Genomic DNA, 15,854 nt, shown 5'->3' on the forward strand with positions numbered 1-15,854 from the left:
TTATCTTGAACGAAAACGACAGATTCGGACACTTTCTTTATTCACTTTTGAGTCGAAAACATTTTTCACTTTGAGTAAAATTGAGTCGAAAACTAAAGGTCATACGGCGAACAAAATTGCAGTGGCGTATAAGTTGTAAAGGACACGGAGACTTTGCCCTTTTATTTTGAAACATACGTACTACCAGTCGAATACATGGGTTTCGCACCTGTTACACACATTTCCTACTTTCTCCCAACCAGAGCTACTGTACACACCTTGTTAAGTTATCTGATCCACACGTTCGTATTGCTTGTTCAGGATGTGTTTTATCTCCACGAACACGGCATTACACTCAATATCATGATGGTAGAACCAAACGTAGTTTTCAACCTCTACGAAACGTTTAATATATAATCCCTTTTTATATATAGTAGGGTAGGAGAAGACGGGACAGCCTCAGCACATAATATCCAAATATCCTGACCGTGTTTTAACTAATTAGAAACGGTCTATGAGGGTCGTAGGAATACGGATTTTTTTATTCTTTGAACTTTCTTTGCTTAATACCAAATGGGACGAGAAAATAGAATGAAAATGTGTCCCGTCTTCCCCACACCCTACTATTCACCTTCCATGAAGAAACGAGACTGATGCTATATACAATGGTATTCTATTCTATAGGGATAGGCGAAGAATAGAACGGTTACATGACATGAAACATTACTACACACTTTATATACGCAGGGATAAATAATTTAAATCATTCATTAGTAAATATTTACGTATCAAATCCTCGCTGTCAATTTACTTATACATATTTAGATTTTTACTCAAATATATAATAACCAAACTCGTCGTTTACCCTGGATGGCTATACTATGCGTGTTACATTACGCCACATTTATATACAAAGTATCGTCAAAAACTTCTAAGAAGCCCGCTAATGAGAATATAATAAGGTTAAATTACGGGCAACGTAATTTTGGTGCTTGCTTACATAAACGCATGCCAAAGTAGCCTTATTTCCATGTTACACATGGTCAAGTCACGAGCTTTTTATCCGGAAGGCAAAACCAAATATATTTAGCTACAACGCAAATGAGAAACGCAAATTGCAACAATACGGCGTCATCTATATCGGCAGAAAAAAAATTCATCAAAAAATTTTTGCATCTATTTTTAAAACCCACCAACGTTACGTTAATGCAAATACAGACGGTTCTTCCGTATTTTTGTCAAGTACCAGTGCAATTTTATGTATAGTAGGATGGGACACCTTTTCATTCTATTTTCTCGTACATTTTGTTAGTAAACAAAAAACATTTAAAGAATTATAAAACCTTGTCGTAGCCACTTGCACAGACCGTTGTTAATTGTTTAAAACACGATCAGGATATTTATATATTTTGTGCTAAAGGTGTCCCATCTCCCCCCACCCCACTATATTTAACCGCTATGTCTCGGATCTCCAAAGCACCCCTTGTTCAAATTTAGATTTTTTTGCAAAACACCTGTTTTTTTGCAATGAACCGATTTCGAAAGTGTTGCTACCCAGAAGTAAACATCACGTCGAAAAACCGATGTCATACATAAAGTTAAATGTTCGTCAACGTGCCTTAACTCAGCAGTTGCACCATCGATAATGGGAATTACCATTTCTATTTATATCACTCTCAGAAACGCTGTTTAGGTTGATCTAATAACCTTTCTGTCAACTTTAAGTTAAAGTGAAATATAGACGCCTAGCGTGGGTCAAGTCACGGTCAACTTGAAATGACGTCATTGGACTGACTTTATGTAAATTGAACTTTTACGTCAGAGGAATAACGCTGGGTGAAGCAAAGTGCGAAGTTCTGTTTGTTACGACACGATACACAATACATGCAAGTTCTAATGCAAGCCCGCTGTTACTCAACCATGAACAGAGAACGACACGATGAAGAAGACGCAAGTAATGGAGGAAACGATAAGGAATCTCGGGCAAGAAGCTGACGCATAAAATGTTCAACCGAAGGAATGTTGTCGTTTGTAGGTTCACAGTGGGGAGGGTTGCCGGTTCAAAGCTCGGTAGGGGAAGTTCGGGGTGGGAACGTGAATTTGCTCTGTTCGATTACTTAGAAGCAAGCAATTCGATTAAAAAACGAGTTACATTATGGAACAATGTTGGTGTGAGGTCAATGGGACTTTATGCTGCAATAAGGTACAAGGGTTCGGTGATTGAAGTTAAAACGTAAAGCGCGAACTTGCGCAAGCAATCGCGGTGATATAAAAGTACGTGATAAAAGCGCAGGACAATGGTAGGATACTGCAGTTGGCTGGGTGCCAATGGCCTATTGCAGCTTGCCGGGGGACTGCAAAGTCGGACAATATTTGGAACAAGTACGTGATACTACCACCGAAAATTTGGCCACACAGTGGCGCTACGGTGCGTGACAGACGATGCTACATAGATATCATATAATAGGAAGCAGTGTTAATTGCAATGGGAAGACACAGGGATATTATAATTTCGAAATTACGTGCCCGTTCTGGGCTTGATGAACCATGAAGCGTCTGGGTTGACACGCATGAGTGCACTCATGTTGGTATCAGGATCAAGACAACGTTGATGAATGTTTCCGCCAACTTCGAATAATGCGTGCGTTGTGTTGTTGATTACTACTGGTCTGTTGAGGTACAGGTATTGATTACATAACATGATTTCTTATTTCTGTCTTGCAGGGCTAAATAATGGCGCCGTGGCTTAGCGCATGCCTGTAACCTAGAGGTAATGGGTTCAGGGCTTGTCGCTTCTATCATTGCAGGTATATGTGTCTTTGGGCAAGACATGTACTGGCAATTGCTCAGAACCAATAGTCACTAATGGGTTGTCTAAATTATCAGCCATACATAAAAAAAATAAAAAAATAACCCCAAAAGTAGCATACATGGTAGCTCGTAAGCTGGCAGGAAGTGTATGAAACATAACACTAATGTTATAATTACTGCCATTGCCTGCCACATAAGGCTAAAAAGTTACATATCATTCATACTTTGTTTGGCTTCCTGTCTGCCGAATCCTCTCGCTTTGTCTTTGAAATCGTGCTATAATATCACTTGCGGTGATTGTATTATCAAGTTGAACCGCCATTGAACTAATCAACATGTCTGGTGCTTGAACTCGTATTACTCCCTTCACTGCTTCATACTGTGAGGAAGAAAATAATGAGTCAATTGGTATATAGTAGGGTGGGGGAGGTCGGGACACCTTTAGCCTGTAATATCCAAATATTCCGACGGTGTTTTAAACAATTAACAACAGTCTATGGGAGTTGTGAGGATAAGGTTTTATAAATCTTTGAATGTTCTTTGTTTACTACCAAATGAGACAAGAAAATAGAATGAAAAGGTGTCCCATCTTCCCCCACCCTACTATATTAAACAAAGTTATGGAAAAACGTTTATTTTATCAGTGTCTATCTACAATGGAAAAGGTGAATCAGCTCATAAGTTTATGCTGTATTAAGGGTTGTTTAAAAATTAAAAGTTACTGGTGAACTGTACTTAGTATACTTAACTTATATATCATATTGTTGGATATTGGCAAGTGTAATATAGATTAAATATTCTTGTAAATACAAAAGCAATGTTAACAAAAATAGGTGTGTCATGCTATATAAGGTAGTATTATATTCACAAAAATCCCATAAAAGTCATCCAAATAGGAAATCATTTCCAAAGTCATTCATTACAATTAATTAACTTCCAATTACTGATAGCTTCAAGTCAATCACGTGGGAGAGAAAAACCTTGTTTTGACATGTGGTTTATAAATATGAATGAGTTGAAAAGACATGGGAGTTCCTTTTATCTTAAGTTTGGGGGTTACGCAAGTAACACGTGAATCCCAATTACGTAACTGGTTTTACCAACACAGGAGTGGAATTATTTTAAAGGTTAAGAAACTGTTCTAGTGTTCAGTAGCATGGGAGAAACTGCTTTATGGAATGTATGCTGGTTGTAGCATGAGCGAATAACTCTTCGTTAAAAAAAGTCGATAAGTTTTAAAAAATAAAGTTTATGCCGGCGAAAAGATGGGCTTTTTCTTGGCTTTTATTTGGGAAACAGATTGATCATTTTACTATCACTACTGTATAGTGTTAATTTTTTATACTTTAAATTGTTGGCGTTTAATATTTTTACTTTGAATTGGCATCTTTTATTTGTCATGTAACTGATACTCACTTCCAAAGGTTGTTTAGCTGATGAAGATTTCTTGTTTCCGTCTTTAGTTTTGCCTTGAAAGAACTTCACCTTGTACTGTTAAAAAAGGAAAAATATTACTATAATACCTCAAATTACAAATTATACTAAAGAAAGTAAAAAAAAATATTAAAATCTTTTATTAATTTAGTAAAAAATATATTTGTTTTATTAATTTTGAAAAAATAGGCAAAAGATAGAAATAAACTGAGTTTGTAGAGATCAGTAATAAAACTGTTGCCAACCTTATCCTTGGATTGTGTTGTGTGTTTCTTTGCACTTGTTTCAGCTCGATGCATGTGACGAACCTGAACATAGAAAAAAAAAATTATAACTTTTTTAAAACATAAGAAAAAAATGTAGAACATGGAAAAATACATTTCTAAAGTGTATCATATATTGCTTGGATAAAAAAAATGGCAAAAAAATATTTTTCCATAACAGCAAAGAATAACTTTAATTAAAGATTTTGAAGCAATGTTTAAATTTGAAAAAAAAAACTAAAAAATAAGTCTACACCTATATAGCAAACTAACTTTATACTTAATAAAAAAAGGGTTTTACTCTAGCATAAAACAATACTAAAAAAATAAATATTCTCTTTACTTTAAATAAGTTATTTAAGAAACAATAAATCACCTGTGTTAGCATGAAAGCGGGCACAGTCCACAATAAACGATGATATTTTATCAGCATTCTCACAATATTAGAGGTGCCTGCTGCACGTTTTAAGTCCTGGGAGGCTGCTGTGGTAGATGCTTCTCTCTGTGGAAAAATGGTTAATGTAATATTTAATTGATTTTCTGAGTTGAATATTATTCTCTTTTTTTCTGGGTTTCAGCTTTGCTATTGATAAAAACTAAAACTCAATTGGTATTGAAATAAATTTGGTAGTTTCCTTTATGAACATTAAATAAATGAGACAAATTTTCGCCTTGCCAGTATTAGACATTTTACAACAATCTCATAGGAGCCTTAGGCACCAAACCTGAGGTGGCGGGGTAAGAAAGTCTACCCCTTGAGTTTTTGCACTGCATTAATCAGTAAACATTGGATACAAGAAATACACATCTAGCCCTACCAACGATTTAAATATAGGGGCAACAATTTAAGTTTAACAAAGATAAATTGCCATAGATAGAGTAAGGAGAATGAACCAACTCTGACATAAATCCAAAGTGTGGCTTGCTGTAGGACCTAACTCAGTACATAATCTGCCAATTCAATCCACACACCTTGCTTTGCTTGCGAGCCATGAATAAATTGGGCGCAGTAATCATTGCTACGTTGTTCAGGCCCATTTTGTTGTACGGCTCGTTTGCCACTACGAGCCCCAGGAAACTAAGGAGGAACTGAAGAGAGTCTCGATGCATCTCGTGAAGGAGGATGATCAGAAGGTTAAGAGCCTGAAGTTGTTCTTTTCGCTCAGAAATCACTGGGTGGCAGTAAAGAGTAAAGGATATAATCATAGCGTTGAAATCTTGGCCATTAAAAAAAATCTAGGATGACTTTACTTAAATGCAGTTAAATAAATTTTTAAAAAGAACCCTCCAAAAAAAAACGTTTTACTCTTTTTTTGAAATTATTACAATTTCCGTTTATAGAGAATCCCCTGGCTCTTGATTCAAACATTATCCTAAAGTAAGCAGAAAATTAAAAAAAACTTACTTTCGCACGAATGAAAAGCATCAATGTACTCAGTGGTGAGCAATGGGTCGGGTAACTCACGTAGAAAGAGTTTAAGTAATGCGGCAACGTCGTGTGGGTGGGCGTCACGCCACAGTGACGACTCCGCTATAGCAGATGTATCCGGGTTCGGACCAAATCTGTTCTCAATATCCTAAGAAGTGTTGATATTATTAGTTATTGTATAATTATGTAGTCTAGCGATTTCTAAACTGGGGTACACGGTCCAACGGGGGCCTGACAGCAGTTTCAGAAACTTACCATATTTAAAAGTTTTGGCTTTTCTTTCATTAGTGTGTTTTTTTTTTATTTTTGGTAGAGCATTCTTTGATTTTTATAGGGCCCACAATATCAAAATAATTGCAGATTTAATACTTAATGCGAGTTTTTTATGAGATAAAGTGCTCACAGATTTATAAAACAACCTCAAAGTGATATTGAATAAACACATTTCAGGGTAAGGGACACTACTTAAAAAAGAGTAAAGTCCTTCAGTGTTGCACACCAAGAAAATATGAAGTGTTGCACACCAAGAAGTCCTTCAGTGTTGCACATCAAGAAAACGAGGGTGTATGCCAGAGTTGCCACATAGTTCTCAGGCAAGAGCAAACAACATTATTAAACTCTAATTCTTGAAGTTACCTGTTTAAGCAGCTTGATTCGTGCAGCTGAGCCAGACTTTCTTAAAATTCCTTCATCTTTCAAAGCTTTTGCCTCCAGAAAAATGATGATTTCCCTCAGAACTTGCGGTATTTTAATGGTTGGTAAGTTTGTTCGTTTTCGATCCCATTCGATTAAAGTTGTAAGAGGGGAACCAAACACACCAGCATCTGGAAAGCGGAAAGGAATAATATAATATATTGGGGTGGGGGAAGATGGGACACCTTCATTGTGTCTTTTTGTATCATTTGGTGGTAAACACAGAAAAATTAAAACTTTCCCCACCCTACCATAACTTTATTTGTGTTTTTTTTCTATTACAGTAGCGAATATTACAAAATTTTAAATGAAAAGTCGGGGCATAGCGACAAAACAACAGTTGGTATAACACGTTTTCAGTAAAAACATATTTACATTTAATTGGAAGAAAATAAGCATGGTCGCTACACCTAGGAGTAAGATGTATGTTAATGTAAACCCTTTAGGGACGAGATATATATATATTTTTTTTGTTTTTGGCCGACTGTCATATATTGCTCTCTAGCAACACAGGTGTTTGTGTTAGAGGGAAACAATTAATTAGACAAATATTCTTTGGGAAATTTGCTACAAGACTGTATTTTGATTTTTTTGATAATGTCAAAAAACTTTTTAACAGTTTTTAAACATCTGTTTTAGAATGCATATTTGCATTAATAAAAGGGTTAAACAGTGAACAAACTATGAGTCAGATTTGGCATATTTATCCCGGCCATGAAGATTTTGAACAAAATTATTCCAAATTCACAACAACCACTATTAAGAATGAAATAAATATCAGACTCTTATTTTTAACACAAATATTTATCAAGTTTGCCCCATAGAAACCATATTTTTAAAAAAATTGTGTGTTTTATGATAATATATATACCTTTTGGTTGTTTTAAATACTCAGTTACTAGTTAGCCCATGTATTGGAACTTCTAATACATAATTTAGCATAGGTTGTCAACTTGTCATATTGTTTCACACCGTACTGTTGTTTTATATAATACACATGAAAATTGAACTAGGGATCCATGAACACATAAATACCCTGTGTTAACCTTGGAATTCAATTCAATTGCTTGAGAAATATTTTTCTTCTAGCCTTTTTTGCTCGTTGGAAACGAGAATTTAATTAAAATCTGGTTTAAGTCAAACACGATCTGGGACACTTGAAGATTTATTACGTTTTTAAATGCTAATTTGATTCAGGATTGATTTTACGACAATCAGGCAAGCAGCGGCAAGTCACAATTAAATCTTGAAAATGTTAGATTCCGGTGATAACTATCTTACGTTAACTAAACTAAGAAATGTGGTTGCTAGTTTTTTTATTATTTATTTTATTTGAGACGAAATTAAATCTTAAAAATGTCAGATTCGGGTGTTACCATATTCTGTTAGTTGTTAATTAAACTAAGAAATATTACTCCGAATTTTTTTTTTAGTTTTTTTACTTTTAGAGTTGGATATGCTTTAGGTAACCATTAAACAAGAACTAGAATTACTAACCTTTTATTTTTGCTTTTGCTTTTCTCCTTTTGAGTTCGATTCCTCGCAGGTCAAATAAGGCGGTTAGCTCAATCAGAGCAAGGCTCTGAACTTTACGCATGTCCGTGGGCGAAAGGTCACTGCAGATAAAAATACTTTAGCATTGGCCAATACAACAGTAAACTCAGTGCTTTACTTGGGAAATATAATGCCTACAATAGTGGAAACTTAGCAATATTCAATGTTAAAATGGTGTGTGAAAAAGCAATTGTTTATTGGTAAAAAGTGTTTATAACTGAGCTGTGTAATATTTATAACAGTAATTCCTAAACCCTATCCTACTATTCTATTATGTGTTCCAAATATAAGGTAGAATAATTATGCTCTCGAAGCCCACTATTAATTCCAATGACTACTACAAATCTATAATCAAAATCAACTGCAGCAATCCATCATCAAACTGTATATTTATTATTTACCATCAAGCAACATATATACATATTGTGTTAACAGACCAAAGAAAATATTCTTTTTCATAAAGTGTAAGTACATGTAGCATCCATATCCTACAGTTGTCTGTTTTATTAAGCAGCAAATGCCCACACAATACATGTTGCACAGTAATGACGTGCACATCCTCTACATTACTGTTATATTTGAGGAAAGAGACTACACCACTCCATGTGTGCTATCTAGATCTACTATACCATGATTGTTAAATGGGTATTCCATGAATAAATAAGGCAGGACCATGCTTTAACAGAATTAAGTACATGGGATAGATAGACTGATTCAAAGTGCACTTTTTGGCTTAATATCTCAAACAGATTTTTTCTTATACCCAAGTTAAGTTATATATTGGTAATTATATTAATCAGTATATAAAACATTTTATTTATTTTCCTTTTTTTATTCTTTAACGGTGAGGTCCTTGTCAAGGACCTTTGATTTAGGACAGATTTGGCCCATTATCTCAACACCCGGAAAGCCTATTAAGTTCTTTGTGTGACCGGCACCGCAGATTTTTTTCACCGTTATTTATCCTCATGTGCTTATACGAGTTAAAGTTACCACACTTTTTAACTTTGTGTATGATTTTTGTTTTTAATACGGCTTATAATTTGGACAACCTATTAATGACCGCTGGATTGGAGCAATGTCCTTTAAGTGTCTTGCCCAAGGAAAATACACCCCATAACATATTCTCTATACATATCACAGTAAATTTCCAAACAAAATTCTTATTTACCTACATACACAATATTACATGCAGGCAGTTACACATGGCTCAAATGAGTATAACCGGTTTAAAGCAGTTCTTACCTGATTTTAGTGATACCAAGCGGTTCTCTAACAAGCGAAAAGTTGGGTAGATTTTGCTTGTCTGCTGTTTCGCTATAGCTCATGTTTTTGTCCTATAACAAAAAATAATTACATAGGTCAAATACAAGCACGATATTTGTTGGTATGTGTTTATGTATGGTTGAGATACAAATGTGTATGGTTCAGGTAGTTGATACAGATACCTATGATGACCTCACTGAACTATCACTTTATGATAAGGTAAGTAAAAAACATTTATTGACTTCAGCAACATGAGCATACATTTTTAGGTCAGAATATAAACCCAAATCAGTGGAGTAACAGGGGAGCTGCAGAATTTGCAACTCCTTTTTTAAAATTTATTTTTCCAATTAAAAATGACACCAATGTTTTTAGATTAAAACCCAGCCTTATTTTATTCAGGCTGCGCCACTAACTACAAACGTGATCAAAATAAACACAGGTATTTAATGAAGTTGCTAGCATATTAACTTAAACCACAAAGGCAAACAAAAAGTACGAAAAATTAAAATACAGAATCGAATATTTTAGTAACCTGTTTATCATCATTAAACTGTGGAATATCTTCCCGGCTTCCACCCCATGATTTGCTATCTGCAGATCTTGTGCTGATGCTCAAAGTTTCAATGCCTGTGAAAATAAGTGACCACTGTTATTACTTATTTTAGGCAAGTTATATTTACCCAGGATAAGAATTTTTCGCAGGATTTTCAAATGACAACAAAGAATGACATTGGACTGTAGGATTTTTTTTAATATAAATATGGGAAAACTGGCCAACTTTGTACATGCAGTGTAAGCTCCAGTACAACAGCAGTGTTGTTACTGGGAGGTTTAGTTAAGCCAACATAAGTGGGTTAGTGTACAGGTAGGGTTTTACACCTTGAGGTAGACAATAAACACAACTGGTTTGTGGATGTGTTGTTTATTACCATGATGAATTAAATATCGCAAGGAAATAAAGAAATGAGAGGAAAATGTTGGATTCAACATTTTAAATGAGGAACAAAATAATGACTATTACTGTATCAGTGGATAGTATGGCAGACGTGAAGAAAAATAATAAATGAGTCTTGTGCATCATGCAGTGGTGGGTTATTACACGGACTTGCTGGGGTGATGTAATTGAGTTCCGAACCATTTCCCGATGGTTTGACCGAGACCAAGCTCACAGATCGCTCGTCGGTGGCTTTGAGGGACCGCGCACGCCGAAGAGACGGACGGTAGCTGCTGATGCTGGATGGAGATGATCCAAACTGGTAGGAACCGGTTCGTACCGGTGACCCCTTGAAACTGGACAGGGAGATTTTGCGTAGAGGTGAGCGTTTTGACTCGCGCAGGGAGCCTTTTGACTGCGAGCCACCTTTTGAGGGGGATGTACTTGGGTGACGTCGGCGTAACGAGAAATTGAAGCCTTGAGGTAAAAAGAAGCGGCTTTTGGGGGACGTTGAAGTGTCTGTCGGCGAAGTTTCATGTGAGAGCTGAGATTCGACTGTAATAGGGGCAGAATATCGGAGCGACCTAGGGGCTCTTGTGAGAGGGACAGTCGATCTCATTCGAGGGTTGGTAACCGAGATGACAGGAACTGTTAAATTTGGAGAGGTTGGAGGTTTGCTGACCGTCAGAGAAAGCCGGGCAGGACTGTCGGGTGGAATTATCACTCTAGATGGTATATCGCTCATAGAGTGCTGCGCTCTTGGGGTTTGGTTGGTTGGAAAATCACTGATAATAGGAAGGGACTCCGAGCTGTCATTGATATGGGAGGAACTGATAGCTTGAGTGATGCTCACTGTTGGGGAGTTGTGCTGAGTTTCTTGGTTTAAGTCTGGCATAGAGGTTGATACACATGATGTTGCAAGGGTGTTGGCTACAAGTAACGGGATACGTGTGACTGGGAGTAACGTCGTGATATCCACATTAGTCCTGGGTGTGGGTTCAGGACTACTGACTGGAAAAGAAACTTGCCAGTTAATTATTCATGAGTATCGATTTGAAAACTTGCCGTAGGTAACTTTGATTTAAACTTCCATTCTATTTATGGAATATCAACAATGTATAATTTTAGTTTAGAACTAAATTTTGAGTTTTTTATTTTTATTTTAAAAAGTTAACATGACATAACCTCTGTTTTGTTTTAAAAAAATATTGTTTTAAAACTAAAAATAAATTGCATTTTTACAGCAATAGCTTTATCTGACACAAACTATTTCAAGGTCTAAACAAAAAACGGATGTAAAAATATATCACACAAAGTTTAACCCACAAAGCCACAAGCAAAAATGTAAAATAGCAATAGGTATCATGTTCATACATTAATATATATATACATGTATTTATTTACTTGGCAAACCAGTATTGACAGTAGCTTCCACCTGGCGTTATTGACACAGCTGTCAATTCAGTGTGTCAATTCTGTGTCTGATAATTCTATTTTAAACGTAACATTTGTTCAAATATAAAACTTTCCTTCTGAGAAACATGAAAACAAACCTACAGCTGTAACTTCATTTACTTAAAATAAACACTCTAAAATAAAGGAAATGGTCATATACAGTTGTGCTAATGTCCATCAGGCCAATCAGGGTGTTTGTATTTAATATATAATACAGTAACCACTATAGCTAAGGAGACAACTGATATAGTAGGGCGGGGAAGATGGGACACTTTTTTATACTATTTTTTCGTCCCAAATGGTTATAAACAAAGAACATTCAAAGAATTGTAAACGTATCCTCACAACTCCCGTAGACTGTTGTTAATTGTTTAAAACATGATCAGGATATTTTGATATTATGTGCTAATAGTGTCCCGTCTTCCCCCACCCCAGTATTTAATGTGTAGAGTCTACCTAAATTTAATCGAGCAGCACTTCAGGTGGTATGATTATTTCTGTACTGTCCACAAACTTCTAAGTAAAGTATATGCGACCTTAAATAACTGAGTATAACAATAGACTTATATCACATGATGAGTAATTTTAAAGCTATTCACCAGTATATCCATTGTGGTTAAATTGGTTTTAATCACAGCTGACTGACCTGAAATCTGATATCCTCTAAATGGGTTTTACACTTTACTGTTTATGTATTTAACAGTGACCTTTACAAAAACTGTTTGTTTGTTTATTAAATTCATACATTTGAAGAAATAGTGTAACTTTTTAGGTACTTTTTTAATGATGACTGATATTTTGGAAAAATGTATTTATTTTTTAACAAAACTAGATAAAATTTTGCTGAAAAAATGAAAATAAATTGTCCTACCTTTTGTAGATTCAGTTGCTACAATTGATTCAACGTTTTTCTGGTGTCGACTCCTGTAATCTTTGGTGGGGCTTGTTGGACTAACAGGCGAGTTTGACCCAGATGTTTTACGGGTTTTGGGGGTCTCAGAATATCTCCGACCAGCGTAAAACCCAGAATCGGAAAACCCCGTGACCCCTCTTGGAAGGCTGGCAGCCTTTAAATTTGGGTCATCATTCTAAGAAAAATGTTTTAAAAAATTATAAAGTGATAGGCAATGGCGGACACTTGATCAATATTTGGGGGTGCCGACAACTAGAGGTCGGCCGAAATTTACGATTTACCAATAATCTTTATCGGTCAAAATGCGCAGATAATACACCGATATATAAAACAGTTCGGCACCCCTCAGTGTCCGCCAATGGTGATAGGCTATAGCTTACGCATGCTGTTATATTTTTTAGATACTTCAACTTCGCTAAATGGCAGTTTCTAGGTTTGAATCATCATTCTAGCTTATTTTTAAATTTTTAATAGATTATACTTACTGTTAAATTAATAAGATAGCCTAACATTGCTTAATATAGAATAATATTACTTATTTTTAATAGCTTTACTTATTTTTGCATAATTATATTCTGTCCCAAAATAGAATTAATATTATTTTGGCATACACTAAGAACAAAAATGATGGTTTTTGCAATCAAAATAGAAACATTATAAATTATTCATTAAATTTTCATCTGGTCGCCATGGAAATAAAAAAATCTAATCTTGATACCTTAAAGAATTTAAAACAAAACAAACTTGTTTTAAAACCGGTGAACGTTATCTTTCGAATTACTGAGCAACAATAAATGTAAAACAATAATAATAATATTAAATGCTTTTAAATAAACATTCTAATATGACACATGCACAAATATATCTCAGAGTTGTAACACATATTAATTTTCATTTTTTTTAAACTGATAACTGAAAAATACTTATATTAAACATTCATTTCAGGACTTATTAAACATATATGTAGTAGGGTGGGGAAAGATATGACACCCTTTCATTCTATTTTCTCGACCCATTTAGCAGAAAGCAAAGAACAATCAAATAATTATAAGACCGTTTTGTCCAAAAAAATGATAAGGTTATTTGTATACTATGTGCTAAAGGTGTCCCATCTACTACCACTTTACTTCATATATAAACTTTCTTCTGCCATTTTTAAAGATTTCAAATAAATTAGAGAATCATTTTAAAGTAAATAATTTTTAATTAGTTTTACTTTTACATACGTAAGTTGCATTGGATCCGTTTATAATATTAATCAATGTTTTGAAAGGATTGCCGATTACACTGCAATGAGTCATTAAGCTAAAAGATTGATGCCCAGGACTTTAACAGTCAGTCACACATATACATACATTGTAGTTTGTATAATGTTTTAAAAGATATATTATATAGTAGGGTGGGGGAAGATGGGACATCTTTACATTTTATTTTTCGTCCCATTTGGTAGTAAACAAAGAACATTCAAAGGATTATTAAACTATATCCTCACGACTCCCATAGCCGTTGTTAATTTTTTAAAACACGATCAGGATATTGGGATATTATGTGCTTAAGGTGTCCCATCTTTTTCCCAACCTACTATATAAGAAAAATTTTATTAAATTTTAAAACTTATTTCAATTAATTTTGTTATAATGTTTTATAATATGTATATTGTTATGAAATGAATTTGTATAATAAATTTAATTTAATTTATTTTTTTCCACATACTTTTCTAGCATCCGCAGGTTTATCAGCAGTAGAGTGAGGACCATCTGGCTCCTCTTTTGTCTCCGTTTCAATGGTTGGAAACACAGCAGTAATGGCTGGTTTGGGACGCCTCTTAGTTTTCTGTTGTAAAACAAAACCTCAATTATAAAATTGTAAAAAAGACACGAATTAGCATTAGGCTGTCCTTAAAGAGTTTATATTTCTTCCAAATTAATTATTCACAAAAAAAGCCCGATGCAGTCATTTTTTCTACTAATAATGAAGTAATATTCAAATTCAAATTTTAACAACAGAATTCTACATTAAACGAAAACCGTTATTGAAAATTTCAATAATTCTTCAAACACCCTTGGCAGAATATCCCTAGATCTAACTATCTTTGAAAAATTGAAATGTTTCAATTTTACCTGAGCTCGATTAAACGAAGTGATTCTACGAAGCACTGCTTCACGTTGTGGTCTTGTAAGGGTTGATAGAACAGTCATAGAGGATAAGTTATCCATAGATGGTCGGTTAGATGAAGAAGATGGGGTTTGGTTGGAAGCCATCATTCCTGTTGAACCGGTTACAACCAGATCAGACAAGCCAGCCAGTCTTAACCAGTCAGCTTCACCATCGTCATCTTGATCATCTACATACAATAAAATTATGATTCCAAATAAAAAGGAGAACTTAGCGCATAGACATACCATATTAGGGTGCAATAATTTCCATTTTTAAAGCAGGGGTGACATCTTATGTTTTTTTTTAAATTATGAAGAAATTTCAAATGAAAAGGTGGACACTTAGCATATATACATACAGGGGCGCAACTAGCGGGGTTGTTTCGTCGGCATGCCGACCCCCTTTAAGATTTGTGACTAATTAGATTGAACGTCGGTTTACCCGAAGCGCGATTTTTTCTTACACGAACGAGGCAAAACACGTGAACGGGCGGTTTACGAGCAGCGCACACTTCGCGTACGAAAGGGGTTTTTCGTCCTCGTTTCGCGCTCGAGACGCATATGCCACACTGAAAAATAACACACTGTCATTTGGTCAACAAACTTGTATTAATCGTCCAACGAAAATTAAACCTAACCCAAACCGTAACACAACGATGAACCTTTGTTCAAAAGGTATTAACTGAATGAAAAAAAACACAAAATAAATAAAGTTGTCCTCATAACTCACTCGGGTTACATTTGCGTGCCTATCTACGTGGAGCATCTACAAGAAATTTCTCGACCACTTCTTTGTAGTATACCTTCACTTCTCTGTGCAAAGCCATCATTGCAATCCTAGTCAATCTCTGAGCACCACAACTATTTCGCAAATATGTTTTAACTCTTTTTAAATCAGAAAAGCTTCTCTCCACTGACGCAGTCGTGCAAGGTATAGTCAGAAAAATCTTTAAAAATGTACGAC

The 15,854-nt window shown here is 35.0% G+C and overlaps 1 protein-coding gene across 2 annotated transcripts in view; it reads right to left on the bottom strand.

The window, feature by feature from the left end:
• Positions 1-1,816: 1,816 nt before the first annotated feature.
• Positions 1,817-15,854, bottom strand: part of LOC100176220 (rho GTPase-activating protein 18) — a 20,802-nt gene continuing 6,764 nt past the window's right edge. Inside the window, exons 4-18 of one of the 2 annotated variants that reach the window (XM_018817717.2) lie at positions 14,855-15,078; positions 14,448-14,567; positions 12,693-12,909; positions 10,538-11,377; positions 9,965-10,059; positions 9,409-9,500; positions 8,107-8,225; positions 6,553-6,740; positions 5,893-6,064; positions 5,460-5,659; positions 4,864-4,989; positions 4,470-4,532; positions 4,207-4,281; positions 3,015-3,169; positions 1,817-2,648 (exon numbers count right to left, since the gene is read on the bottom strand). In XM_018817717.2, the coding sequence (XP_018673262.1) occupies positions 2,498-2,648; positions 3,015-3,169; positions 4,207-4,281; positions 4,470-4,532; positions 4,864-4,989; positions 5,460-5,659; positions 5,893-6,064; positions 6,553-6,740; positions 8,107-8,225; positions 9,409-9,500; positions 9,965-10,059; positions 10,538-11,377; positions 12,693-12,909; positions 14,448-14,567; positions 14,855-15,078 (2,837 nt within the window). In that variant the 3' untranslated portion in view covers positions 1,817-2,497. The remainder of the gene's footprint in view (positions 2,649-3,014; positions 3,170-4,206; positions 4,282-4,469; positions 4,533-4,863; positions 4,990-5,459; positions 5,660-5,892; positions 6,065-6,552; positions 6,741-8,106; positions 8,226-9,408; positions 9,501-9,964; positions 10,060-10,537; positions 11,378-12,692; positions 12,910-14,447; positions 14,568-14,854; positions 15,079-15,854) is intronic. The other variant, XM_009859369.2, reaches the window with a different exon arrangement.

Source organism: Ciona intestinalis, chromosome 2 (genome assembly GCF_000224145.3).
Source record: "Ciona intestinalis chromosome 2, KH, whole genome shotgun sequence".
NCBI classification, from domain to species: domain Eukaryota; kingdom Metazoa; phylum Chordata; class Ascidiacea; order Phlebobranchia; family Cionidae; genus Ciona; species Ciona intestinalis.